Here is a 25,319-nt window from a genome sequence, read left to right as displayed (position 1 = left end):
AAATAGGACCAGATTTGGGGAAAGAACATGGTGGGTCACAGGATTGGGAGTGTGGCAAGGCAGATCATCCACTGGAATGCAGGGCTAGGCTCCCCCAGCAGCAGCAGGTTGTAGCCTCTGGCCACATGTTAGCCCACAGGGATCCTGGAACAGAGGCAGGAAAGAGTAAGACTGCTGGGTGTGCTGCAGTCGGCCCAGGAGGAGAAGGGCGGACAGTGCAGCCTATGCTGTGTAAGCCCGCTGCTGTGAAAGAAATGGAGTCGCAGCCGTGTGCTGACCTGAGACCAAATTAATCAATCTGGATAGCTAGATGTAGATCAATCTGTCAAAGGTCAGTAAATAAGCTGGTGTTCCCCATTCCAGACATTTGTTCTTCCCTCTCCCAACTTATGTGAAAAGGAAGTGCAATGGAAGGGGTGGGTCAGGCCTACAGCTGCCCAGGGCACTTTGCCTGCACACACACTGGACCTCAGATTTCATCACCTGCTTCGTGGGCAAGGCTCACCAACCAGGAGGGAGCACAGAACACATCCATGTGACCTCCTTCTCTTCCTATCGGCCTTCCTCATGCTATTGGGAAAAGAAAAATGAAGCAGGCTGGTCAAGCCACCCTGCTGGAACAAGCGGCCTTTGCTGTCACGATGGTGACGAGCACATTGTTCTCCCTGGACTCAGAGAATGCTTAGGCTCCCTCGATGTCAAACGCACAAGAGTGTCCATGCCAAAAGAAAACCGTCCGCTCACAAGAAACCTGGGCACACCGTCTTCAGAGGATGCTTCGTGTGGGAGCCCACTTCAGTCCATCCAACTGCTCAGAGCTACAGCCAGGAAGAAAGAAAGAGGATATTCTGAATTATGGACAAGCATGCTCACAGGGTCCCAAGCCCGCTGGCTTCCTGTCCAAGTGAACGCATGGAGGAATGGTGTCTGGTGTCACCCCCTTCACCAGCTTACTCCCCAGCAGGCAGTGCTTCATGCAGGTCAGGGTCCTCTCACCAACACAGCCACAGCCCACTGAGGGGTGGGAACAGAGACTGCTCACACCCACTTCCCACTCTTCGATCATTCAGTTCCCAGATAAAAGACACAAAACCCTTATATTTATGAGCTTTTAAAGCACCAGAACTGGGCAGATATCAACCGTTATACTATTCCCTGCCAATAGCTCCTAGATATGACCTGCCGTATTCTGCCTGGGCTGCTCTTACACTGACTGGCCAGCCCTCATGGCCACGTTTTCAAGATTCATCTACCCTATGGGGTCTTCTCTTCCTCCACCACCTTCTCTTCTCAGACCCTAAGTCCGGGAACTGAAACTCTGCGTACATCTCTTTTGCCCAACTATGGGCTGTTGGCATCCTTATTCACCAAACAGGGATGAGTTGAGGGGCAAGGTTACATAGCATCACTTGGTCTGTGTGAGGATCTTCTCCTCCCTGAAGAGGATTACACCCTGGGCCAGTAATTAGCATTACAATGCATAGCCACAGACCAACTCTGAGCAGTTTTAAATTAAGGAGCAAGGTTTGCACAGCAAAGGCTGGTAAACTGTGAGAGAATTCAGCATTACAACACATAGCATTAGACCAATCGCTCAACGGATCTTTACACTGCAGTCCATGAGACTGGGAGGTTCATCTTTTAGCCAAGTTCATGCCCAGAGTCAGAGAGCTTAACTCGTCTTCTGCTTATTGCTGACTGGGGCTGTAATTGCTAAAGATGGTTCATTGCATCACTATGCACTGACCACAGGACATTTTAGAGAAAGTGATTCTAATTGGAATTACCAAAGGAAAAATTTGAAAGTGGGAGGAAGTGCAGGGTCAGTTGAGGCACAATTCAATCTGAATTTAGAATAGAGTTCTGGGAGAGACAGCACATCCTCCATTGGTAACAGCCATTCTACATCCAGAAGTGTCCATGCCCTATAGGTTTGGTACCTCAGGATGTCAGCACACTTGAGCTTGGTGGAGCCATAGTTGGGGAGGAGGAGGAGGAAGAAGAGGAAGAGGAAGGAGAAGGAAGAGAAGGAGAAGGAGAAGAAGAAGAAGAAGAAAAGAGGAAGAGGAAGGAGAAGGAAGAGAAGGAGAAGGAGAAGAAGAAGAAGAAGAAGAAGAAGAAGAAGAAGAAGAAGAAGAAGAAGAAGAAGAAGAAGAAGAAGAAGAAGAAGAAGAAGAAGAAGAAGAAGAAGAAGAAGAAGAAGAAAAGAGGAGAGAAGGAGGAACAGCAGCAGCTGTTCATACATGTGACTACTTCAGGGAGTAGGCAGGGTTACAGTTAGGAGATGCTCGTGCCTGAAAGGTAAGCAGAAAGATTCTTACATGTACCCATCTCACGGATGCCACCTTAGAGGATTATAGCTAGGAACTGCACAACAAGTAGACAGAAAAAAAGGGATATTAGCTTCCCAGCACCTGCAGCTCAGCTGGTCAGCCTCCGTGCCATGTGTCTGAGGTTCCTACATGCACAGAGCACAGCTCTTCCTCACTATCTGTCTTCAAGTTAATAAAAAAATATTTTAAAAAGGTGAGTATTCATAAAGACACAAATGGACAGTTACCTTTGCTGCTGGCCAAGCAGCATGCACAGAGAAAGCCCCCACCAGCTAAAACTTCGCTCAGACTAGAAAGCCTCCCACAGGAATGTGAGCGCAGTTTTAAGGGATAAAACTCCATGTGCAGCACAGCACAAGCTGTGTGCATAACCCCACCGGAAGAAGATGGTATCTTCCTCTTCCTTTGCACATGTGCAGTTCCGGTCTTCAACAGGAACAGGCCCTTTGACCAAAGAACTAGAGACAATGTTTCAGAAAGTTGCATCATAAAGCATCTCTTCAAGAAAGCTTGGCAGGTGGTAGCAAGGGGTGCTCACCCAGATGCCTCCTAGGCATGGGTTAACTATACCCTTGTTAGCCATGAGTGAATTTCCATGGGAAAGGCCAGGGTGGCATAGTCTGAGGGTGAACAATGGAGAAAGGCTGCAATCCTTTCTTACAACTGCTGTGACTACACACAGTGAGCCAGGGGCAAAGACAGCAGGATTCACTGTCAGCCCCCATAGCCAGCAGTCCCGTGGCACAGTGGACTGGATCCTTGTGCCCATGCTGAGAGAGCTTCTTCAGCTTAGGCATCATGACTGTTTGCAGCATCTGACTCCATCATGGCCTCCTTGCTTTGTGTCCAGACTCCTCTCCTGATCTAATCCCACAGCAATGGCCTCATAGTCCATCCTGCGTGCTGTGATTTCATCTGAACTCACTGTATAGGCCAGACCGGCCTTGAACTCCTGGCCCCCTACCTCCCGAATGCTGGGATTACAGGCATGCGGCCCCACACCTGGCACTGTTTCTGAGTGATGCCACATTTTCAGATTCTGGCTGGACACAAGGGCCACCATCTATCCTCTAGGACTTACTGAACAGCTCACCAACTCCTTCCTCACACACTGTGGGCTCACCCCCACAGGCTGTTGCGACCAACCATGCTGTGTACAGACTTGTTAAGCTATGCTGTGCAGGGAAATGGTGACAGTATTAAACTCTATATGTCTTCAAGACAGGCACAAAGTTTGTCAAATATTTTCATTCTGCAGTTGGTCAGGTCTGCAGATGACAAACCCACAACACAGAAGACTGGGGGCTGAGAGGCCTCAAGTTAACCCTTGAACTTCCTCTGCAGAAGGGGTCAGCAATGGGTTTTTCTCAAAAAGTAAACCATTTGAAATAAGACAAACTTTAGGTTGGCTGCAACAAGGATGACCCTCTATGATCTTAGCACTTGGGAGGCTGAGGCAGGAGAATGGCAATCTCAAGGCCAGAAAGGGAAAAAGAATGAGACCCTGTTTACAAAAAAAAAAAAAAAAAAAAAAAAAGGAAAAGAAAAGAAAGAAAGAAAGAAAGAAAGAAAGAAGAAAAAAATCATACAAATCTCAAAGGAAAACTATCCAGCTTGTGAAGAGGCGTTATATTGCTATAAGTAGGACTATAGTTGGGCTTTCCTCTCTCCTCCATGTTGCCACCATGTCTGAAGCTTTGTGGGACCACAGTACAAACAGTTAGAGACCACCAGAGAATTCACAGGAGCAGCCAAGATGGCAAAGTGTTCTACAGACACAGGAGGAAAGGGAACCTACCGAGGAGAGAGGAAGGCAAGCGTCCTCGACAGTTAGTGTCCCATGTGGGCTACGTTCACCTGCCACACCATCACTGCTGATGCCAAGGAAAGCTTGGCCTAGAGGACTATGGCAGGAGGGAGGACGCTGCCCCTTCCACCTTGGAAGGGCTGTTCACAGGCCTTTTAGGTGGGAATATTCATTTGGACTTGTGAGGCTTTACTGTTTTATTGGGGACTTCTGAAGTAATTGCCAGGACAGTGTAATTCCTCATTTCCCTGTCTTTGATACTCAGAGCTTTTCCCCAACCTACCTCACCCCCTCCATATGGGTAAACGCCTATAGCTCTTTGGAGAACATAAACCCATGCCTTGATCTCTGCGCCTAGGATATACAGGTCTCAGATCCTCCCCTAGAAAAGACTCTTCAGTCTACAAGGTGCCTCCTACTTACCCACTGGGCCAAGTGGAGTAGAAAGCAGGTGTACACGTTAGGAGAGACAGAGTTAGAGGAAAGAAACTAGCCTTCAAAGCACACTCTCATATGTGAGACACTGGATAGGCACCTGGCCTCATTTGACTGCCTAACCATCCCATGGAGATATAGCGCAAGGCTCATGTGACATTGCCTGGGATACCTAAGAGTCGTCATAGTCACAGACAGGAAACAGACCCATAGGTGTCACATGCATGGAGAGAAGAATCAGTGTTTAATGGAGACAGTAATTCATCTTGGGAGACGGATGGTAGGAACTGCTGCCCACCAGTGGGAATGTGTGTACTGTCTTCCAACTGAGCACTGAGAAACAGTAAGTTGTACACTATGCCTATTTTACTACAGTTTGAAACATGAACCACGAGTCCAAGTCTATCAAGGAGAAGCAGAGGTCTAAAGCCATGCCTGACCAACCAAGGCCACAACTCAGTTAGGACAGAACACATTCTAAATCCAGATCCAGGTGGCTTGCAAGTGTGTTTTTATTGCACCTCCCATCTTCTAGACACGATCCCAGCACACCTCAGTAATGGTCCCCCACCTGCTCATTAAAAACATCTCAATCACTGGATGTTAAGGCCCATGGTCTCTCAGGTGCTGGTTGCCATTCAGACTCATCCCATGGGTACTTGTGTCTCCAAGACAGACCCGAGTCCATCCATAAGCTTTGTCCTCTGAGAACATTCCTCACGAGCTGGGGCTTGAATACAGACTCAATCGTGCCGCATGATTCCAGGATGATTCGTGTTCCCAGCTCCCTTTGTAGCTCCGGACGCTCATGGCAAAGCGGTCATGGCTACTCACCCCTGTCTACTCTTGGTTGCTGGTGACAAGAGGGAGTCTCCGATTCTGCTGGCTGGGCACTGAGATGGAGTAAGCGAGCACAGAGCAGAGCGCTCACTGGAAAGTCCACAGCCAAGGAACACAAAGATGAGACAGAAATGAGGACGGTTCAGCGGGAAAACTTAACTTTCCAGGACACTGAATTTCAAGTGATTCACCCCCTGGGTTTTAGATGCATATATTCACAGCCTTTTTACAAATGAAAGCAAACAAGCAAAAATAACGGCAACAGACTGTCTACAGTCTTCCTAACCTAAATCTGGGCTTGGTCTGGGAGACGTTTCGGTGATCACAGTCAGTGGCCATTACAAGAGGAAATGACACATCGTTTCCTTTGTCATGCAAGCATTTAAATCAGACTGAGTTTAGTAGATCGTGGCTTTGTCTTTCCCCTTCTTGCTGAAGTGATAAAAAGAAATTCCCTTCGAGATCAATTTAAGGGAGAATGGATTTACTTGACGACGGGTCAAGACGGTAGCCCATTAGAGCAGGGGTGTCCCAGTGACAGAAAGATGAGAGAACTGGTCACACGACACCCACAGTCAAGAGCAGATGGCAGTGAAATACACGTACACCCTCAGCTCCCAAGCCATGAAATGGTGCCCTCCATATTCAGTGTGGGTCTTCCCACCACAGTTAACTCAATTAAGAAAACACCTCACAAATGTGGTCACAGGCCAACCTAATATGGAGAGCTTCCTCATTGAGAGCCCTCTGCTTCCCAGGTGACTCCACAGTGTGTCAAGTAGACAGTCAAAACTAGCTAACAGCTAAAAATATCCTGACTAGTTTGTTTGTTTGTTTGTTTGTTTGTTTGTTTATTTTACATCCCAAATTACCCCCCCTCCCAGTACCTCTTACACAGATCCTTCCTGCATTCCCCCCTCTCCTCTTCTGAGAAAGCCCTCTGGGTATCCCACCCCACCCCAACCCCAGCACATTAAGTCCTGTAGTGACTAGCTAGTTTTTATATGTCATAACAGTCCCCTTTCCTCATCCCTATCCCCCCCTGTCTCCTCTCTATCCTCTTCCTTGTCTTCCTCCTCTTTGTCCTCTTCTTCCTCCTCCTCTTCCTCTTCTCCTTCCTCTCCTCCTCTTTCTCCTCCTCCTCTTGTCTTGCACCTAGGAAGAAAACAGGGGAGGGAGACAGAGGAGAGTGTGGTACCCAACAGAAGCCCTTCTCTCTAAGGAGACCCCACACACATTCACTTGAAACTGGGCTGCAGGCTGGAGACTCGGGATTCTACGTGACCCTCAAGTAGCACCATGCCTGTGCCAAACAGCCGGCAACAAGTCCTCCTAACATGTTTGCACACGGCTGGATAGAAAGAACTAGAGTTCGTGGGAACTGCTGTGTTACAAGAGCCCTTCAATGATATGATGGTCAACCCAGACAGAAATCAGCTCAACAACAAGCAAGTAGGCTGTCACGAGTGTTCAGGAGAATGGTTAGGTGGTTTCTCGGTGAAGTACAAAATTCCTTACTTGTATGTTTTCTCTTTTCCTTGGACAAAACATTACCAGGATAAGCAAGCAACAGGCAGAGGTATCACTCTCCACCAGCCATCAGACGGCACCCCTGTGACTGGTGGGCATGCATGCTACTTCCTATCACCTCTGTGTATCAGCTCTAAGTGGGTAGCTACCACACTAATGTTTCCTCACTAAGAAGATGTCAGCACGTTGGCAAGATGGCTCAGTGGATAATGGTGCTTGCTGCCAAGCCTGACACTCTGAGTTCAATCCCAGGGAACCCACACCGTGGAAGGTGAGAAGTGACTTCCACAAGTTGTCCTCTGATATCCACATGTATGCTGCTTTGGCATTTGCATGCATTTACACACACACACACACACACACACACACACACACACACACACACACGTCACATAAATAACCTTAAAGATGACATTAGATCTGGATATAGCTATAATCTCAACTCTTAGAAGACTAAGGCAGGAGGCTTGTGATGTTGAGGCCCGCCTGAGGCTGGGAGCACAATGTAGGACACAGGGACTCTGTATACAGGATGTCTCAGAAGAGCTGTTTCCGTCTTTGATCTACTTAGCCCCAGGAGTCATCAGTGAACACTCTTGGGCATCTGTGGTTGCCCTCCCATCATTCACTCATCATCCTTTTCTCTGAGTTCAATCCAAAGCAGACATGAGGTGCACAGTCATGAGTGGGAAATGCCTAGCCTTCTTGGAGAAAAAGCTGTCTTCCAGTACAAACAGCTATCTTTAAAAAAAATATATCAGAAACCAGTTTTCTGTACATCCATGCATGTGGTAGACAGAATCCAAGGACCTTTGATAATGGTTAGCTTTAAGTTATCTCTATTTTTACACAAACATGCGGTGTTCTTTTTGTTTTTTAAACAGAGCTCTCACTGGGGGCAAACCTCTGTTGTCAATGTTTGAATTTTTTAAAGATTTATTTATTTTTATTCTATATGCATAGGTGCTTGTCTGCATGTCTGTGTGTGTGCTATGAGCACGTGTGATGCCTACAGGGTCCAGGCAAGGACATCCGATCCCCTGGGATGGAGATACAGGTGATGGTGTAGATGCTAGGAACTGAGTCTAGATCCTCTGCAAGAGCAACAATGTGCTCTTAACCACACAGTCGTGTCCCCACCTACACAGTGGTCCCTTTTAAAAATTGTGTTTTTAATTAAGCATGGGCTGTATGATGGAAATGGCAACAAGACTAGGATCTCATCCAGCGGAGATGAAGACCTAAAGGTATGAATATAGGTAACTCAGAGGCAGGATGAAGGCATCTGTTTCAAGAGATCTGCTCAAGGAACCAGGAATGCTGTCCCGAAAAAAGGCTTGACGTCTTTACTTGGATCTCCTGGCGCTTTGACAGTGTTGTTGCTGTTGTTGTTGTTGTTGTTGTTGTTGTTGTTGTTGCTGTTGTTCAGTTGTGCATATCCTCTTTGGTTGACTAGTGAAATGAGACTACAAACATGTCTGTCTACTCTGTTCCTAGTCTGCGTAGGAAATGCCTCAGGACCCCTCTTATCAGGGCCCACAACACAGTATATTATGGGGTGTCAGCACCTCATCTGCAGAATTTACCCATTACAGCCGAAGGTTCACACCCAGTGGCCAACATGCCTTCACATGCGTGCATCAGAACACTGCTCTTGAGTTTGACCCATGAGCATCACATATGAGTGAGTGGGTTGTAGGTGTTGGTTTCTCTGCCAGGCTGGTCACTCAGCGATATGTCCTCCCTTGTGCTGGATGTGTTTTCTGGGCTGATAGTGTCCCATGGTGTGAGGGACAGCCATTCTATGTCTTGGCTGTAAGGAACTGAGAGTGGGCTTCCAATCTGCTCATAACATCTCCTTTGATCTGCACCCAGAGACAGAGGAATCAGTTTTAGGGAGCACCCTTTTCATATTTTGAGGAACTCATATGCCACTTCCTGTCCTCCCCACCCCCCATGTACACAGATGTAAAACTCATTCTCTGTTTCTCACCAAAGCTCGTGAATGTGTGCGTGTGTGTGAGCGCACATGTATGTAAGGGAGTGTATATATGCATACAGAGACTAGAGGGCAACACCAAGATCCTTGCTCTGTTTATCCTCATCTGATTTTCTGAGGCAGGGTCTCTCACTGAATCTAGAGCTTGCCGGTTCAGTCAACGAGTGCCAGAGACCCACCTGTCCCTGCCAGCCCAATAGGGTTTAAAGACAGGCACGTACCACCAAGCCTGTCTTTCATACACGTGCTGGAGATCTGCACTCAGATCGCCATGCTTGCCCAGTTGGCTCGTCACGGGCAATGATGCACACACACTCCTGGCAATCTAGTTGAGCACCTTTTCTCACCTGTTGGCCGTTTGCACATCCCAGAGATGATGTCTATTCAGACTCCTTGCCCATTTCAGTTGGGTTGGTTTTCCTCTGCCAGTTAAATATGTAGTCATTCAAAATGGCCCCGAGGAGAAACATTGTTTCTTTTCATCTGCTTTTGTTGACTTTGAATGGAATTTGAACAGAACTGACATTATTTTCAGCGTAAATGGACAGTTATGACGGGGCAGTGATATACCCATGAATATACGCATTTGCTTGACCAGGAAGTCAAAGTAGCACAAACTGGTTGGATTAAAATATCTACAATACTCTCCCACAGTTAGGAGCCCAAACATGGGCAAGGCTGTGATTTCTCTAAAGCTTGGGGAGAATCTTTCTTGTAACTCCTTGTAGTTCTTGGCACACTTTGGCTTGCAGTTATATCCTTCCAACCCCACCCATATTCCTTCGGCTGTATCTGCCCCTACTTGCTGTCTCCCTTTCTGTAAAGGTGCTATCCCGGGGAATCAGGATGAGCTTTCCTCTGCCAGGACCTTATCTATTCTGCAGTCTTGTCCTCAAATAGGGTGGCAGGTACAAGAGCTTAGGACTCCAGTGTGACCTTTGGGAAAGACACAGTTCAACTCACAACGAAGAACGATGGAGTTTTAAGTCAAAATGGGTTTTCCTGTCAGCACACTTGTTCAGTTGGGTTAAATAACAACCAAAAGAATGCATTTCATGTTGAGTGGATAAATGGTCTAAATTACTTCCTTTGACTCTTTCTGTTTGTTTGCTGCTGATCAACCCTAATGAAGATCCCTCTGCAAGGTAGCTGAACTGAGTGTCACTGGAAGTTTCTACAGCTCTGGTAGAAAGGACAAGACTGGCATCAGGTTGTTTAGTGGGTTTTATTTCTGCCCAGATTCACTGGATGGCATTTGTTTGTGGGGCAAAAAGAAGTCATAAAGGCAGACTCCAGGACCCTAGATGGCATTGCTCAGATCACCCTATGCCTTCAAAGCAGGTTCCAAGGAGAAACACTGCATTTGAAGCAAATGCACAAGATGGGGCACCCCCAACTCTTCCCTGACCCACAGCCCACAGTGTGGAGTCTATACCTGGGACCCAGAACCAAAGGTTCCCTCCCTGCTCGTCCATCCAGCAGATTTACCTCCATCTGCTGGTGGAGGTCCTGCTCACTGCCTGGGAATCGTGACCCACTGTGACTCTGCAAGCAGAGGGAGTCATGGATGGGACTTCAGATGCCAGGACTTAACACAGCCCCTGCCTATGATGCTCAGGACTCCCTGCCTAGTCTGAGGTCTCTTCCCAACTAACTCACACCTATGCTAAACAGCTGAGGAGAAGACCCGGATTGCTATACTCTCTGGTGCTCAGACAGATGAAAGTTCCAGAAACATGAGAAATTATATTGATTCATGATTTACAGAAACTCGCCAAGATAACAAATGTGGAGAGAATGAAATTGACTTGGCTGAAATCTTATAGCACCCCGCATTCCTACCCGAAATATGAATTAAAATCACGGGCCAGACAAAGTCGGCGAGGACCAAGGCTGGAGGCAGGTAGTGAGGGCCCTAGTTTCCTGCCTCGGAAGGGACAGGAGAAAATGTCATCAGACTTTACAAGCAGCTTGTGCCCAGCCAGGCTGCGATCTATCTGATTTAGTAAAGTCCCTCTTTGCCTTTATACATACTGACCTAAAAAGAAATATTATCCCCTAGGGTGCCTTTGAGATTGTTTGTTTAAATTAAGTTTCATTTGGATTTAATCTTAACCAAATCTTCAGAGAGCCAGGCGGGCGCCCTGGAAGGAAGCACTGTGTGCGCGCGAACCAATCAGAGAGGCCGTAGAACCTGGAGGACCTCCCCCTCCCTCTGCAAACGAAGGGCTGGGTAATGTCACAGGCGGGCAGCAGGCAGCGTGCTAGACGATGGTTTATGGTCTAGATCATTGTATTTTTATTACACTCATAAAATCTGTGTTTCTCCTCATTTTCGTAATGGCTTCAATGAGCGCCTCCACTTTCCAAAGGCACAGTAAATCGTTCTGTGATGGGAGCCCTGATTCGGTGGAGCAGGTTGGAGAGCTGACTGTAGGAAACATACTCAGAATTCTCATCTCGCCGGACTGGCACTGAGGCAAAAAGAAGCGCGCGGGCTCAAGTGTGATTCGTACTTATTTGCGGGCTTTCTCGTAACTACTTCAGGAGGTTTCCATTAAATTACAATATAAATGATACACAACGAGATGCCTTAAGAGTATTGACTCTTTCAATCCCACAGGAATATAAATCAATACGGAGGGAGGGAAACATGCGCGCACGTCTGACTTTTAAGATGTAATTTAATGGAGGAACCTAACCTGAATGGTGTTGAGAAAGCATTTTCTGTGTGGCACGCGTGGACTCCTTAAATAACAAGATCTTAATCGGATTTTTACATCTGCATTTAAAAGAAGTGGGAGCTCCCTTGGATACCAATTTTACACCTAAACTCAGGTACTTGTAGATACTTCTGTGATGCTAATTCAGGACAAGGCAGGGAAATCAGAGGGCTCTTCATCCTGTCCTGTCCTGTGCTGTGCTGACAGAAGTCTGCACAGGCCATGCCTCAGCAGCACCCTCATAAACACCTGCGACATTAAACACGAAGGTTTGCAACCCAAGGTGAGAGGCTATGTTTACAAAGATGGTGACTGAGGGACCTTTCACCGGGACACACATGTGTGCTCTGTGCTCAGGTGTGTGTGTGTGTGTGTGTGTGTGTGTGTGTGTGTGTGTGTGTGTACACATTGTGGCTTAGATGTGAGTCCGGTAAGTTATTAACTAAGTTTCAGACTGTTGTTGTCTGTTGTACACGATGTTTGGGCAGACTCTGTCCTGCTCTGTGAATAAAGGCTTCCTCAGAGCCCACTTCTGACAAGAGGATAGATGGCTCCCTAATAACCACATGGACCAACAAGATCGACAAACAAACAAACAAACAAACAAAACCCAGTGGCAACTGCCTTTAGTCTGCTTGCAGAACAGAGGATTTTCATCAGGTTCATCCAGACTGAAGCAGTTTTGTGTTACATTCTAGAAAGTTTCTTTTCCAAACCAAAAGATGCAGGGCTTGATGGCACAATCCTCGAATCCTAACACTCAGGAGGCAGAGGGGCAGAGGGGCAGAGGGGAAGAGGGGCAGAGGGACAGAGGGGCAGAGGGGCAGAGGGGCAGAGGGGCAGAGGGGCAGAGGGGCAGAGGGGGAGAGGGGCAGAGGGGCAGAGGGACAGAGGGGGAGAGAGGCAGAGGCAGAGGCAGAGGCAGAGGCAGAGGCAGAGGCAGAGGCAGAGGCAGAGGCAGAGGCAGAGGAGGGAGAGAGGCAGGGGCAGAGGGGCAGAGGCAGAGAGGTGACAGATCTCTGTGAGTTTGAGACCAGCCTGGCCCACATATCAAGTTCCAGGCCACATGGTGAGACTCTGCCCCAAAAAATAAAGTTGGGGAGCAACAGCCAAGCAGTATCTGGGTCAAGAGGATAACATACTTCAGGGTTTTTTTTTTTATTTTATTTTTTTAAATATCTCATGGAACCCATAGAACATGGAGATAATGTATTCAGAGGGGCGAAGCAGCCGCTTGTGCAGCATCTAAGGAGAAAGGCATGAGTTTCCCATGAGAGGGATAATTGGAGACTGTCTCTGATGGTAGTAACCACAAGTTCTGTGTCACCTGCAGATGGTGTGGGAAAGCGGCTGTGCAGTCATTGTCATGCTGACACCCCTCTCTGAGAACGGCGTCCGGCAGTGCCATCACTACTGGCCTGATGAAGGTTCCAACGTCTACCATGTCTATGAGGTACCGGGACCGGGTGCCTAATCAGGGGCCTGGCAAGAAGCACATGTCTCTAGTCCTCATCAACAGCCTAACCTGTGGGGCTAGGACATCCCCAGGGAGGGCTGTCAGCACCTTTGACTTCAGAGAGATACAGGTGCCACGCAGCCGAGAGACCCATCGCCTTACACCACTACCTAGTTAGGGATAAATAAATATAAGCACTCCATATCACAACTGTATTAAGTCTAAAGGCACAAGGTGGCCCAGGTTTCAAATAACAAGCATTCAAGCAAGTTCCATTTTCACAGAGAATGCTGCCCCTATCCCAGTGGCTGGTGGGTTTTCTTGCCTGAGCCACAGGTCTACAGTATTTGACTTTTTTGTGAGGGGCAGATTTCCCTTGCTGGGTTCCCTACACGTACCAGACGAAGACAATAGTTGTGGTGTTTAAGCTAGGACTAGAATGCACTCTTTGGATGCTTGTGCACTAAACTTAGACACAAAGGACTCACATGGGGAGCACGCTAGAGCTTTCACAGGAGCCCTAACAGTATGACTGGGAAGTCATCGTCTCTAACCCAGGGAGATATAGGGGCCCTCAATATCTGCTGAATCTTATGTTCCCTGATCTATACTGAGACTGGAAAGGAGACCCTAGGGCAAAGCTGACCTCACCTGTCTTGTCTCATCACCACAGTCTCCTCTTTCCCCAAACATGCCACCTGTGTTCTGTAGTCTTGGGCTCATGTGCTCTGCTAATCTGTCCCCACCAGGTCAATCTAGTCTCTGAACACATATGGTGCCAGGATTTCCTGGTGAGAAGCTTTTACCTGAAGAACCTGCAGACCAATGAGACTCGCACGGTGACCCAGTTCCACTTCCTGAGTTGGTATGACCAGGGAGTCCCTTCCTCCACGAGGTCACTCCTGGATTTCCGCAGGTAAAACCAAGAGCACGCTGCAAACTGTCTCGATTAGAGTGTGCATAGACAGGCCAAGGGTGTATGGGCTGGGACAGGTCTCTCAGGCTTTGACATACTCCCTTCAATGCAACAACTGGGCAGGAAGACGAAGGGAGCGAGGGAACAGTGTAGTGACTGCCCCCTGTTTGGTACGAGTTACCTTCTGTCACTAGTGCTGATAAAGGTGAGGCAGCAGACATCGTAGAGCTCTGCCGGTATGGGCATAATTTGATAAGATTCTGAAACCCATACAGTTTAATAAAGTCAGGTTTTTAATTTGGCTACTCATCTGCCAGCCAGGCTAAGGAAATTTTGTCAGGGAAAGGCCAGGTTCTAGAATAGAGGGTCTTGTATAAAAGCCTGAATATATGGAGCACATGAACATATATGTGTGGTTAGTACAGTTTTCAAGGCGACCGTCTTTTTAATGCACTCTCTTTTTGTTTGTTTGTTTGCTGCTCCAAATCAGCCATCCATCCAAAACAATTGTCTCCTTTCAAAGGGTTTTTATTGAGCTGTTGAGATGAATGCTTGACTTTCTTGCAGGAAGATATTGACGATGTAAATAAACAAAGAAAAATGTAAAGTAGATATTCTGTTTGCCCTTCCCACCCAAAGTGGTCATAAGTGCAAAGATGTCTTATCCATGTCAGTGACAAGTTCTGTGTCCCACATGTAGCTAACTGGAAGCCCGCCCACCCTGCAGATTCTCAGACAAGGAATTAGGGAGCCGGGGCACAGTGTTTTACAGAGCGTCATTTCACCAGATGATAAGACGGTCAGTTCTTTGTCCTCCAGCCTGAAGTTAAAGAGAGTGTTGAGATGGAAACAGTGCCAAGACTGGTCTGGGCCGCTTAAGTTCTCACTTTACAAATTTTGGAGCTTAATGCGATGTGGCTACTTTTGCCTTCTAGTCCACATTGAAAAGAAAATATTTGCAGACAGGGTCTCCCTATGTAGCCTCTGGCTGTCCTGGAACTATATAGGCCAGTCTGGCCTCAAACTCACAGAGATCTGCCTGCCTCTGCCTTTCATCAAGTGCTGGGAATAAAATTTCTTTGTCTGAATGAGTCATTCTTTGGGAAGAAATGTCATGAGAGAGTTTGAGGAAGGACAGGAATTTGGTTTCAAGGCCAGTGGCTCCTGCCCAGCAGTCACTTCCCCTTAGGACTTCGGGAAAACCGGCCACAGCTCCTTCCTGCCCACCCTCAGGGTCTAGCCACTAGACCCTTCCCAGTACAGACCTGAAGATACGGGTAGGGAGTCTCTTGCTCATGACTGGCAAAGTGGATGCAGCTATGCAGATGGCTGTCCATCTCACTACCCGTCTCTAAGCGCATCCAAGGGGTTTGCACATATATGTGTATAGGCCCATGTCTGTATTCATATATGGAATGGAACATGCCCATATCCAACCCTCATGGAGAAACACATCATGGAGGAAATCAGAGAATCCCCAAGTCTCCCCAACCCCAGAGTCTGAGGAGACATGATCCAAGGTTTGCGTAACATCATCTAGAAAACAGACTTTGAGCCTGTGTTGCCGGCTTCGGTGGGGGAGAAAGCCTTCCCTGAAGCTTTGCACAGGACCCAGCAGCTCAGTTGAGGACCCTATTACCTTTCTTTATCCTGGATAGTTGGCACAAGTGACCACACTCTCTGGATACCCTGGCTTAGACATGAGCTTGCCAAGTGTCAGCTAGACGGACCCCACCTTGTTCAGGGGAGGGGGTTCTAGTCTCGGAACAATAGCCTAGTGTTCTCAGCAAGCCTGGGGTGTGAGTCAGGCACCCAAGATGTGTAATTAACTGTTGCCGGAGCCCTGGGGGCACACATTTACACTTTAAAGAGAAACTGCTAAGAGATAATTAGTCACATGTGAGGGCTTGGCTCTACAAACCTCTCTTCTCTCCGCCTGTCTCTGTGTTCTCTCTTTCTCTCCCTCTCTTCCCCCCTCCTCCCTCTCCCTCCTGGCCTCCCTCCCTCCCTCTCTCCTCCCCTCTCCTCCCTGCACCTCTTGCTGTGTTCCATGCATCCACTAACGCTGCTCACTCTCAAACCGACAAACCCTTACTTTGCCAGCTACTTAGCGGTGGCCAGTGTCATTTTTGTGATGTTGCAGCTAGTAATATGAGCCCAGTTGCATAGTCACAAAAGTGATCATTGGAAACTGTGACTGCAGCAGGGACATGGGGGCCCCTCTCTGAGCCTCTAACGACCTCACCTGACTTTGCTTGCTGTTCCGTTTGCATGGCGACTCACTCAGTGACCAAGGGTTGGTTTGTATGGCTAACGGTTCCTTCTTGGGGAAATCCTCCTGCAAAAGTCCACATAGTATCCATTTCTGCTCAGTGTCGGAGACCTCGCTTGCTGGTAACCTGTCTAAGAGCAAAATGAAACAATCGTGTATTGTTCAGGTCCTCGGATGAACACATGGGCTCTCTGTGTGATGATTTTGCTTTTTTTTCTACCTGTGGTATTTCACGCTGTAATAACCCATGGTTCCTTGTGAATAAAGTTCTAAGCTATAACACCACAAGTATTTCCATCCACCGTGTCTCCCACCCAGACCGGGGGTTCCATGGTAAATATGTCTGGTGCAGGGTGGGTCTGATAATGGGTATGAAAATTGCAGTGAGATCTCGAAAAGGCCTCCCAAGGCAACTGATCCGGAGAAAACATACCTTAAACCTCCTGTAGAGGAAAAGGGGACTAAGGAATGGAGATCTGAGTGGCTGCCACTTAGCCTGGGTCACACTCCTACCTAGAGTGGCTGCCACCACGGGTGTGAGAGTTAACAGTGCTCTGACTTACAGATCCCTTTTCTTAGGGTGTATCTGCTATTCTTGGTCCCATCTGAAGAGCAGCACAGAGCAAACATGGTAACTAGGCATCTGTGAGCATGGAGACAGTTTCCCAACCCACAGTAGCTAAGCGTACAGTGTGACCAGGAGTCAAAGGCATGGGTCTATGGTTGTTTCTGTTAACAGGGGAGCTCTGCAGAAAAAGAGAGAACTTTGAGAGGAAAGCCACCCAGTGGGCCTGGCCCCTGGTCTGACAGAACTTTGTGCCTGCTAGGCCAGGGTTCCCTCACAGCCATACCTCAGCCCTCTGCACAGGCTTTAGTTTCACACTCTGTCTTTAGCACCTCTGTGTGTCCGAACTGGAACCCAGTAGGGAACAGGAAACCTTAGCGGGAGAGAGGCAAGTGGATCTGCTTTCTAACCTGGTTGTCCTCTGGCGTACTGATATGTGGGTTCTGCTGCGAGGGAGTTTGTCCTTGGTTTCTCACCTCCTCCCATGATGCACCTCTCACACTCATGACCACAAAGGGCTTTCTCAGAAAGGACCCAGAGAGAGAGAGAGAGAGAGAGAGAGAGAGAGAGAGAGAGAGAGAGAGAGATTACTTGTTTTGCCCTCTTAGTTCTGAGATCTCCCCTTTTTTTTTTTTGGAGCCTCAGTGGGTGGTCCAGAGGCTCTAAGATGCTGCAGGTTTTTACAGATTATAGAGCTGCCACAGATCAAGTGCAGCTGAAAACAGCTTTGAACATGACCTGTCTGTAGGGGGGCATATCTTATCCGGGCTCTGCATCTGCCCTTCAATTCCCATTCGCTGGTCCCGTTGTGGGGGAGGGGAGAGTCAGACTTCTCTCAGAAGTAGCTAAGTCTAGTAACACCGCAGTAGAAGTCAAAAAAAAAAAAGGAAAGGAAAAAGAAAAGAAACACTTTCTGATACTGGGCTGCCTGGTACTAAATTATCTACTCAGTGCACGGGCCATAGGACACAGGCTACTGCCCCCTCCCCCTGGCCCGCTCTGCTTGAAGGCTCGCAGCCACAGCTGATTGGTTTCCGCTCTCTACATACTGTCACCGTGCTTTGGCAGCAAGGAGACGTGACACATTCCCATTTCTGGTTCAAGGAGAGACTTTTTTTTTTGTATTGTCAATTTTCTTCCTCCCTAATTTGAGCCTCATGGCAGAAGGTCACACGGAACACTCTAGAATATCCGCCCTCATCACGCTACTCTTCCCCACTTCCAGCAAACTCAGATCCTGTCTTCGCTCTCCTTGATAACAATATTTCACTGAGAACGTCAGTGTGCTTTGAAAACGTGTTTAGCTGTTTCACTGAATTTAAAGAGTAGCGCTTGGACATTGTACTATGCATCGAAACCAACCCTCTGGTTGAGATATGATTTGGTTGACAGTACCTTACATATCTCATGGGTAGTACTCTTAGCTACAGGTCCAAACTCGCACAGTAAAGTTATCTTTAAAAACACCCCCAATTAAGAAAGATAGGAAAGGCCATCTTGAGCTCCCTGGATTAGTCCCCAATATCTACACACTTCCCTCAAGCTGGCAAATAACATAGGACCTTCAGGATGCTGTTTTTGGGTATAATAATGTATTTCAGCGTGATGTATAGACTATAAGACATTTTATGCAAGGCAAAATTCAGAATTCTCCTACAGAAGCCCAGTCAGTGGAGCCATACACGAGGACACATCAGGAGGAAAGAAAGAGAGCCTGAGGGGTTGGGGCCAGAAGGAACAGGGCTAGCTCCTGTACCTGTGTCCCAAAGCTCACCCTGGCAAGGGGAGAGAAAGCACTCGCTGTAGATGTGTAAGATGTGTTTTTAAAGCTCATCGACGGAGTCACCATGAAAGGAGAAACGAACCATTGAGCTAGATATGTAAACCCTCATTCTCTATGTCTTACAGACTTTGTGCTGGGGCTTGCTAGAGTTTGGACGGCTGAGTCCCGGCGCATCACTATAACTTCTATCTCTCTTTATTTCAGAAAAGTGAACAAATGCTACCGAGGCCGCTCTTGTCCGATAATTGTCCATTGCAGGCAAGTATAACTCAACACGGATTACATTTTGCTCTTTCAAAACATAACAGATACCATTACGGTGCGGGCTGAGCTTTCTGACTGACTGTCGAATGTATCTAGCTGGTCTCTCCAGGGGAAACCACAGATAGAAACTTAATTCGCCATTCTGTTTGGCTAGAGGAAGCTGTGGGTCTTTTTCTGCACATGGACTAAATAGTTCCGTAGGCTGCCTTCTACTTCTAAAGGCCCCCACACAAATGCCTTATTTTTGCCTAAACACTCTTGATGCCACAAAAACTTGAGGACCACGGGTTCGGGCATGTGACTTTATCCCAGTCACAAGATGAAAAGTGACAAGACTCCGTCACCACTCTGCTCTCGGTGGCTGGGCCTTTGTAAAACCTCAGTGTCTGGGGCTAAGGTCATACCAGTGAGAGCTCAGAGGACGTTCAGCCCATCAGCTCCGTGTCAACCGGACTCCATGCTCAACAGTTCATGGTGAAGAATTTACACTCCGTTTTCCTAACCGTCTCATAGAGCATGCCTTTCTGCCTGGAATGAAAAGAAGATCTGGTCCTAAAGGTCAAGTATTGAGTGTGTGTGTGTGTGTGTGTGTGTGTGTGTGTGTGTGTGTGTGTGTGTGTATGCGCGCGCGCAAAATCTGTGCAAATGCTTCTGAGCAGGGGGTGAAAATAGCCTGCGGCTTTGTGTCTCGCAAAGCAAAGCAAAGCATCCTTCACCTGTAAATGGGCTAAGATAAGTTGCAGTTTGTTGGGAGATTTGCACAGTGTTTCTTAAAGTGTTCTGGATCCGTGCCACGTGCACAAGTGAGCCGTGCCAGGCTCTAGGATGTCAGCAGCTCCCGTTGCAGCACTGAGCATCCCAAAAGCCCACATGCAAATGAGGGTACAGTGTGAAGTGTTCCTCCTGCCAGCTCCAGCTTTGCTACAGCATTTGGGGGAAGCTGTGAACGCTCAGGCAAGGGCTCTCCGCTCGAAAAGGATGACTGGGAGCCGTCTCAAACCCCTGGGACCCACAGGGCTAAGTCTTCAGTAGATGCTACCCTTTAAAGTTGCAGTGGATTTGCCAAACGTCTACATGTGAAGCAGCCTCCTCTCAGGAGAGGCCAGGGGCACAAGAACAAACCCATCTGACAGAAGAGCATGTGGAAAACTCAAACGGCACAGTGGTAACATCTACATGGGATCTACATCTCGTGAGAGAGGACGATGCTGAGGCACTCTCCCCACAGAAGGGCATTTTCCTTTCTCTTTTTTTTTTCACTTGCAACTTTAAGGACGTGGTTCAAAACATGATTTCTACAACATGATCTTGCAAGACGTGATTTTTACAACTCCAGTCCTAGTGGCCAACATTTCCAGTGGCAGGAGGGAAACGTGAGAGGACGGAGCTTTCTGAAGAAAACAGTCAAGAAATGAATGAAAGGTACACTTCTCCCCCGGGAGGGAGGACGCCTTGAAGAGGAGAGCCGTGCATTTTGACAGGCGTGGGATGGGCTCCCTGCTCTACCACCCAGCCTTCTCCACCTGGCTGCCTGCTGGCTTGGAGTCACAGGACACTATCAGGGACGGTAGGAGGTGAATGCCATCTACTTCTGGCACCAGTGAGCTTCTCTTCATTTTTTTTTCCTCTGACAAAATTGGCCACATCTCAGAGTAAAGGATAGGCAAGGAGAAAGCATTCTGAGAGACACATTCCTGGCCCCCTTTCTTCTTCCTGACTGTGTGTGTGTCCTTTGCCCTCACCCCCTCTAACATGCTGTTTCCCTTCCTCTCCCAGCCCCACTTGAGAATGAGGAAGGACTTGGCTGCTGGCTTTGCTGAGCCTGCTCACCCAGGGTAGGCAGCCTTTCACTCTCTCTCCTTCTGTTGACAGTGACGGCGCGGGCAGGAGTGGAACCTACGTCCTGATTGACATGGTTCTCAATAAGATGGCCAAAGGTGAGAGATGATGGTGTTGCTATAGCAACATGGGGAGCACTATCCACAGGAGGCCTTGGAGGAAATTAGCCTACTGCTGTCCCTTTCCTGAGTCGAGTGGCGTTGAGGCTGTCTGCGGCGGCAAGTGTGTTTGTCTTTTGAGGTTCATTCTTTATCTTTGGTGGAGCCAGCGCACATAGTGTGGCTGCAATAAGGGTCTGCCCCGTGCAGCTTGGCGTAGCATGAGGAGGCCAGACGGCAGCCTCGGACGTTCAAATCCTGCTGTAGGTGAGAACCCTGGCAGTACTTTGTGTAGCCTTCTGTTGCTGTTTAGTGGCTTGGCAAGGTTTGATTTAGCTTTCTTGGCACCTAAGAACAGTATGCAGACTTGGTTTAGAGGAGTTTGTGTGTGTGTGTGTGTGTGTGTGTGTGTGTGTGTGTGTGTGTGTGTGTGTGTGTGTTCCAGGCATTCCTGTGCTGGGTTTGAACAGTCTAACCTAATATTTGGCCCACAAGAAGACTTTCTGTATCTATAGTGACCAAGCAATTGCTCTGTTGAATTCAGACCATTGTAGGAAAGGAAGCCAGAGATAAAGTTAAAGGGGAGGGCTCCATCACCCCTGGGGAACTACACCCTGAGAACCCCAGGCAGAGCTGCTGGGAACGCCCAGCACCTGCCTGCCGGCCTTCACCTTACTCCTCCCGACTCACTCATCCCATAAGTCCAGGAAGCACAGGACTGGGTGGCACAGTCCAGTCTCCCTCAATGGTGAACACATGAGCACACCAGGCTGCCCTGCAGTCTGCAGTCTGGCACCCTTCCCACCCCATGCCTGGCCACCACGGCAGTTCCTTTCACATCTTTACTTGTCCACCAGATCCTGATGATACAGGTGGATTGATCCCCGTGAGTCTCAAAGGAATGCTAGCAATCCTAACTGCGTTTTCCCCTGGCAAGAAGAAAGAGAGGCAGAGGAAGGAAAGGAGAAGGAAGATGGGAGACAGGGGAGGAGAGGAAGGAAATTCGAGAACGAGAAGGAAGAACGAGTAGAAGGAGAATCCAGGCAGGTGTGAAATGATGGAGCAGTGTCCAGTGTTCATGCAGAGGCCTGAAGCATCTGCAGAGGGACCTGAGCTTGTAACAGGGAACGACTGGGCTAGGGCCAAGCACATGAGCCACCCTGAGGCTCAGGCTTCCCCCATGGCTCTGGGGCAATGGCTCTGTTCTCTGAGCCCTACCCCTGCTTAGCCACTTGCAGGAAGATACACAGACAAAAGACCAAGCACAATGCAAAGGCTCAGTCACTCACTCGCTAGCTGCTTTCAGTGATGTTGTTTGGCAGGGTGACATAACGCAACCTTAACATTCTTCTTAAAAAATGTCCTTTGCCTTATCTATTAATGCTGCTCTGGCTTGTTTGAGATGTCCTTTTCTTTGCAAACCTTCAGTCAACGGTGCCGTTAGCAATCAACAGGACTCACATACTTCTCCCCTTACTGCCCATCCTGTATTTGCTCTCGTGAACGTAATATTCTCCTTCTGTTACACCAAAATCCCCTCAGAACGATACAGATAATTTTAGCTAGATGTTTTCTTTCATGGCAGCGCTTACAGTACGCTATAAAAAGCTCTTTGGCAAACATCTATTTCATGCAAAAAGACGGCAAACAGCAGGGTGAGCTCTTAAGGCACCAGCCAGGGTTGGGCCCTAGTTGGGGACACTGGGTTGGTGTGATCTGGCATGGGGTTTTAGTGACTCCATTCCTCTCCTAGAGAATGAAGCAAGAGCAGTCAGTTGGTCAGGCCCAGGGGGGTGGGCTAACTGTCGTCTGTCAGCCCAGGCCTTCCCTTTCCTCAGCTCCATTCTACCATGTAATATCAGATTCCATTTAAAGTGTGGGCTCTGTGCTCACAATGCAAGACCATCCATGTGGAACTGGTCAGAGCCAGTGGGCTCCCTGTTCTTCTAGGATCCATCACCAAGACTGACCTGCTCCCCTTCCCCAGGGGTCTGCAGTGTGAAATCCCCTGACCTGGGGCCCAGCTGGGGTCTCAAGAGCGATCAAAGGGCAGGCGGCTCCTCACAGACTGAGGTGGGCCTTTCCCAGGCCACCACCCCTAGAGGCCGCTGGGGTTTTGTCCTGGGCGGCTGGGGTGCCTTTGTCTGGCCTGAGAAGCTGGAGGCCCATGTTGCCAACCCAGCGTTCATCAAATGATCAGAGGCCCAAAGACCTGGACTGCAGCCTTTCTTCCCCCGGTTCCCTTTCTTAAAATAAATGAATTGCAAGAGCAGCAAAGAAAGCCTTTGCAAAGCTGGCCTGTGCAGCCGCGCTGTCCTCAGAGTCCTCCGCCCTGTGCGCCCAGCTGCACCCAGCGGCCTCTCATTCACACAGGCCTTTCAGGGATTAAGGTCCTCAGGCCTAGCACAAGGGCTGGAAGAATGGAGTTGGAATAATTTAAAGTTCTTTCCGCGCTGTCTGGTTTGTTAGCGAGTAGACAATGATGCACTCGGAAATCAAAGTAAATGCCCCCCCCACCCCTCCCCACCCCCGCTCTCGAAGGGCCGAGCTGCACATAGGTAATAGGGTCTGGAGATCACTTTGTTTTGTTTGCCATAGCAAATGCATCGTCTACTCAGAAGAGAGGCATGGGCCTCTCCCGCTGAAGCCTTTGGTTCTCACCTGGCCCCGTGCTGCTTCCTGAGCTTTCTACGTTTCTGCTCAGCCCTAACATCCTCTTACCCAGGGCGTCTTCCTACTTCCTTATGAAGTTCGAAAAGCAAGTGGTCCAAGCTTTTATAGCTGAGTCACCACAGCACCGGGACCCACAGAGCTCTGGCATTAAGGATCACTCAGGCAGGGCCAGCACACGACTGCAGGGTTTTGGCAACCTTCTTAGCAGGAGTTTGAGGGGAGGAAAGGGTCCCTTGGCCTCCAGATGAGGCACGGACCTGCTTTGAATAAAGACCATCAGCCAGATCCCCCTGAGCTGTGGCCCCGCAGCTGTAGCACAGGAAATAGAGAACAAGGCAGGTGCTCCTATCTGGTCAGCCAAGGGCTTGAAACTGTGTCTTCCAGCGTGGCTCCCTGACTTCCATGTCCTGCACAAGCATGTGTAGGCTTATGCTAGCACACACTGCTGTGCTGTGAGATCCGTCAAGAATGGGTGAGGATAACTGACTGTGCCATGCCAGACTCCTCCTCGACAACCATCCCTCCGCCCACTCTCACTGCCCCCAGGGTGCCCTCTCTTACAGGATGCACAGTTTGTGAGTGGCCTGGGTATCTCATGCCTTGGGAAGCCTGGTCTCTTCACCCTTCTACACCTGGCAGACTTCCCTTAGCACAGTGACTTCATGCTCTCCTTCAACAGACTAACCAAGGTCAGTTACAGAGCAGACCATGTTCAGCTCATCTGTTGGCAGGCACTGGTCTGTTTGTAACTTGGGGCCGCGCCCCACGCTGTGCAAGACCTGCTGGAACCCCCATCTGGAACTGCTTCGAGTATGTATCTAGGAGTGGGATGGCTGAGTCAGAGGCCACCGTGGTTGTACCGCCCTGCATCCCTCGCACTGCTGTGCAAGGTTCCATGTGCTGTATGTCACTGCCTTGCTGAGATCTACTTTTCTAATGTATTCACTTTCACATTTTATATTTGATCAATATATACATACATACATATATATATATAATATGCTGGCAAAATTCTTCCTCCCTCTCCTATCCTCTTTGGTCTCCCCACCCCATTAGTCCCTAGACACTTTCTTGTCCACTTCTGTGTCAGATGTGTGAAAGTTTATGAACATGTACAAAACCAGGGAGCCACAGAGGAGAGAAAAATCAGTCATCTACCCGAGCCCGGCTTCATTTACTTAGTACCATCTCCGGTTACACCCATTTTCTCGCCAACAACAGGACTTTATTTTTCATGAAGGCTCAAAAAGCGAGCTGCACTGTCTCTGTCCATTTCTCCACTGATGGACAGCTGGGTTGGTCCTGTAGCTGAGCTAGTCTGCATTCTGCTACAGTGAGCGCTAGTGCACAGGTATCTCCTCAATGTGTTCACCTGGAGCCCTTCGGGTAAGTACTGAGCTGAAGCTTAGCATATGGAAGATGTATTGGGCTTTTTGTTAGTTGGTTGGTTAGTTAGTTAGTTAGTTGGTTGGTTAGTTAGTTAGTTAGTTAGTTAGTTAGTTAGTTTTTTGAGCAACCTCCATGCTGACTTCCACAGTGGCTGACTGGTTTACATTCTCACTGGTAGTGCATGTGGGCTCCCCTGCGTTTGCCAGCATTTGAGGTTACTTACTTCCTTACTGACCGCCACTCTGTCTGTTATATTTCTGTTTGGGGTGTTTGCCCTTGGTGTGTATGACGCCATCACATTGTGGTTCTGCTCCTGTCCCCCCTCTCCTGCCCTCCAATTAGTGGCATTCAGCATCACACAGGCTCACTTGTCGTTGATAGATCATCTTGGGGGAAG

The 25,319-nt window shown here is 48.5% G+C and overlaps 1 protein-coding gene across 1 annotated transcript in view; it reads left to right on the top strand.

Moving 5' to 3' along the window:
• The window catches only part of Ptprn2 (protein tyrosine phosphatase receptor type N2), a 725,488-nt gene that overhangs the window by 681,572 nt on the left and 18,597 nt on the right, over positions 1-25,319 (top strand). The window contains exons 18-21 of the mRNA XM_032908352.1: positions 13,001-13,120; positions 13,873-14,039; positions 18,864-18,917; positions 20,796-20,860. Coding sequence (XP_032764243.1) covers positions 13,001-13,120; positions 13,873-14,039; positions 18,864-18,917; positions 20,796-20,860 — 406 coding nt within the window. The remainder of the gene's footprint in view (positions 1-13,000; positions 13,121-13,872; positions 14,040-18,863; positions 18,918-20,795; positions 20,861-25,319) is intronic.

This window comes from Rattus rattus, chromosome 7 (assembly GCF_011064425.1).
Source record: "Rattus rattus isolate New Zealand chromosome 7, Rrattus_CSIRO_v1, whole genome shotgun sequence".
In the NCBI taxonomy this organism is placed as follows: Eukaryota; Metazoa; Chordata; class Mammalia; order Rodentia; family Muridae; genus Rattus; species Rattus rattus.
This window is presented reverse-complemented; position numbering and strand designations above follow the sequence as displayed.